This window comes from Hevea brasiliensis, chromosome 16 (assembly GCF_030052815.1).
Source record: "Hevea brasiliensis isolate MT/VB/25A 57/8 chromosome 16, ASM3005281v1, whole genome shotgun sequence".
In the NCBI taxonomy this organism is placed as follows: Eukaryota; Viridiplantae; Streptophyta; class Magnoliopsida; order Malpighiales; family Euphorbiaceae; genus Hevea; species Hevea brasiliensis.
The window spans coordinates 71,645,936-71,648,674 of NC_079508.1; the positions used below are offsets into that span (position 1 = coordinate 71,645,936).

At 37.0% G+C, this 2,739-nt stretch overlaps 1 protein-coding gene across 1 annotated transcript; it reads left to right on the forward strand.

Annotated features, from left to right (window-relative positions):
* Positions 1 to 1,323: 1,323 nt before the first annotated feature.
* LOC110650005 (protein BRANCHLESS TRICHOME) lies at positions 1,324 to 2,739 on the forward strand. Its single transcript, XM_021804783.2, has one exon. It carries the CDS (start codon positions 1,499 to 1,501, stop codon positions 2,480 to 2,482), a length of 984 nt encoding a protein of 327 aa, XP_021660475.2. The 5' UTR covers positions 1,324 to 1,498; the 3' UTR covers positions 2,483 to 2,739.

The following is a 2,739-nucleotide window of genomic DNA, read 5'->3' on the forward strand; positions in this document are numbered from 1 at the left end:
TAATTAAATTATAATTTAATTTATTTTAATTTGAGTCTATATATATAATTAAGTTGTTTTATATATTAAAATAACTAATTTAGTTAATATTACAATCCAATTACTTTTATGTCATCTTTTTACTTCATATTCTTTTGATATGGGATTTCAGTAAGTACATACAATAGGTAGAAGGCAAAGCTTATTATCCGTAAAAATGCGAGTAAAGGTGCCATCTCAAATGACAAATCATAAATCCAACATTTTCTCTAGGATGCTTCATGTGTAAGCACATGTCTCTTTTCCATAAAGCCTAATAAAACTCAGAGTGGAAGCCCCTTTTAAGCTAAGAAAACGAATAAGAAGATTTTGAGTAATGTCACGTTTGAAGAGACAGATGATAAAAAGTTAAATTTTAGAGCATTTACCCCTAAAAGTAAATTTGGAGGACTAGTTATCAGTGTTACTAGCTAATGACATTAAAGTTTTTCCCTGGAAGTTTTTCTGATATTAGTATGTTTACATATCTGTAGTGATTGGGAGATTGATTTTGCCACTCCAATCAGAGTCAAGTGGAGCGAACACAATGGAAGACATCCATGTGGAACCTGTAAAATCAATTGATAATCATAGAGACCCCAATGTTAACCTATGGTGTCCTTTTTGTTAATTTTTCGAAGGACTGGCCACTTTTGAGTAGGATAACAAAAATGATTAAAATGGATGGGGTCTCATCTCATGTATTTGTCAAGTGGAATCTCATCAATTATGCCTGAAAAAGCAATCTCTATGTGACATATATATTTTCCACTTAGCAATTGAGGTACATTGTTATATGTTGAAAGAATAGTATTTTTTGGTTTTCTATGAGGAGAATGACTAGTTAGTTATGTTGCTTCACCAATTATACGTGTATTAATGGATGGGTCACCGTTGTTGACATCCATGTCTTAGAAGATTTAGTGCTTCATAACATGGTTTGGGGAGGGATTCTATGACAAATTGATGCAAATTTATGTTGGTTGCAAAAACCTGATGAGATAAACCAACTTTTCCTGCTCCACGAGTGTAATTTTTCCAGGCACAGAGCGTCCCCATTCTCAGACAATAGATGGAGCTTAGTTGGTCTAGTGGACCCAACTCATTCATTAGACTAAACTGTTTTGGTCCTTTTACAGAAGTGAGTTTTGCTTGACGAAATGATTTCCCTTGAATTATAATTACAAGTTGTTTCCATGACTAATTAACATGGTAGAGATAGATGTAGAGAGGCGGGAGCCAGGTCCAGTGAAGGCGTAGCTTGTTATAATTAAGAAAAGTAGCATGTGACTCATCTTTCGCTTTTACAATCCACATCTTGAAACCAAGGATAAACGGGCCTACCCCCAAATTGCTTTCTTCACAGGGCAAATCCCCATTACAAAAAGGAAAAGAAGAAGGAAAGTAAGAGAAGCAAAGCACAAAAGAGATAAAGCTCATTTGCAAATCAATACAACAAGATGTGGAGGACGTGAAGGTGATGATGATCGGTAGCGTAGAAAATTCCGCAAATGAATCCATTCCTCAATACCCCATCACCACCGCCACTTGCCCAACCTGGAAATTGTACGAGAATCCATTTTATAATTCTCACCATACTAATCATCATCAGCATCCACACCACAGGCATTGCCAAAGTAACAAGCATTTTCACCCTCTCTCTGCTCGTAAGATCGCTCCTTCCTTCTGGGATCTGACCTTCTTCAGGCCTATCATGGAGACTGAACTAGAAATTGCTGGAGCCCAGATCATTGAATTGAAAGCTGAGCTCGAATATGAAAGAAAGGCACGAAGGAAAGGGGAGACTATGAACAAAATATTGGCTAAAGAACTAGCTGAGGAGAGAAAGGGAAGAGAGGCTCTTGAGAGAGTTTGTGAAGAACTTGCTAGAGAAATTTCATCGGATAAAGTAGAGATTGATCGCATAAAAAGAGAAATTGAGGAGGAAAGAAAGATGCTAAGAGTGGCTGAGGTGTTAAGAGAAGAAAGGGTTCAAATGAAGCTCGCCGAGGCAAAGATTCTCTTTGAAGAAAAACTATTAGAATTGGAGGGAAGTAAAATGTCAGAACCTGATGAGAATCCAACTTTGAAGATGGAACAAGAAGATAAGAATCAAGAAGATCAGGCAACTGCAAATAATTTATCTGGAAAGTTTAGCAGACTGATACTGGGGGAGCGGTCCTGTGATGATAATAATGGAGCAGATTCAAGAGAATCAACAAGAGCAGTTCTAAGTGAAAAATCATCGTGTAATGATAATCATAGCAGTGTTTCATCTGTGACAGTTGAGAATCCTCATATAAAGAGAGGGATCAAAGGGTTCGTGGAATTCCCTCGAGTGGTTCGAGCAATCGGATCCAAAAGTAGGCACTGGGGAACAAAGCTGGAGTGTCAAAAAGCTCAGCTAAGGATTCTGCTGAGACAAAAGAACCCCATCAGATCCAATAATGTTATTATCAGTTGAAAGTAATCATTTTCTTCTTCTTCACTTCTTTCTGTGCTTGATTCATTTAGTTTTGCTTTTCTTTATAATGCATTCTCGTTTTCATCTTGATTTACTTCCTTAAAAGGGTTAGTAGCCAGTACCTGGTTTTTGTTTTGTTGTGTTTTGGAAGATTGCACGGACTATGTAAGCACTTTTGGGATTGCAATTTGCAAATAGCAATAAAAATGTACATGAGCTTGTGTTGATGGGTTTTGAGTCCTAGAAGAACTCAAGTC

Coding starts and splice junctions, on each gene's coding strand:
- LOC110650005 (XM_021804783.2), top strand. CDS start 1,499: ATGATGATCGGTAGCGTAGAAAATTCCGCAAATGAATCCATTCCTCAA.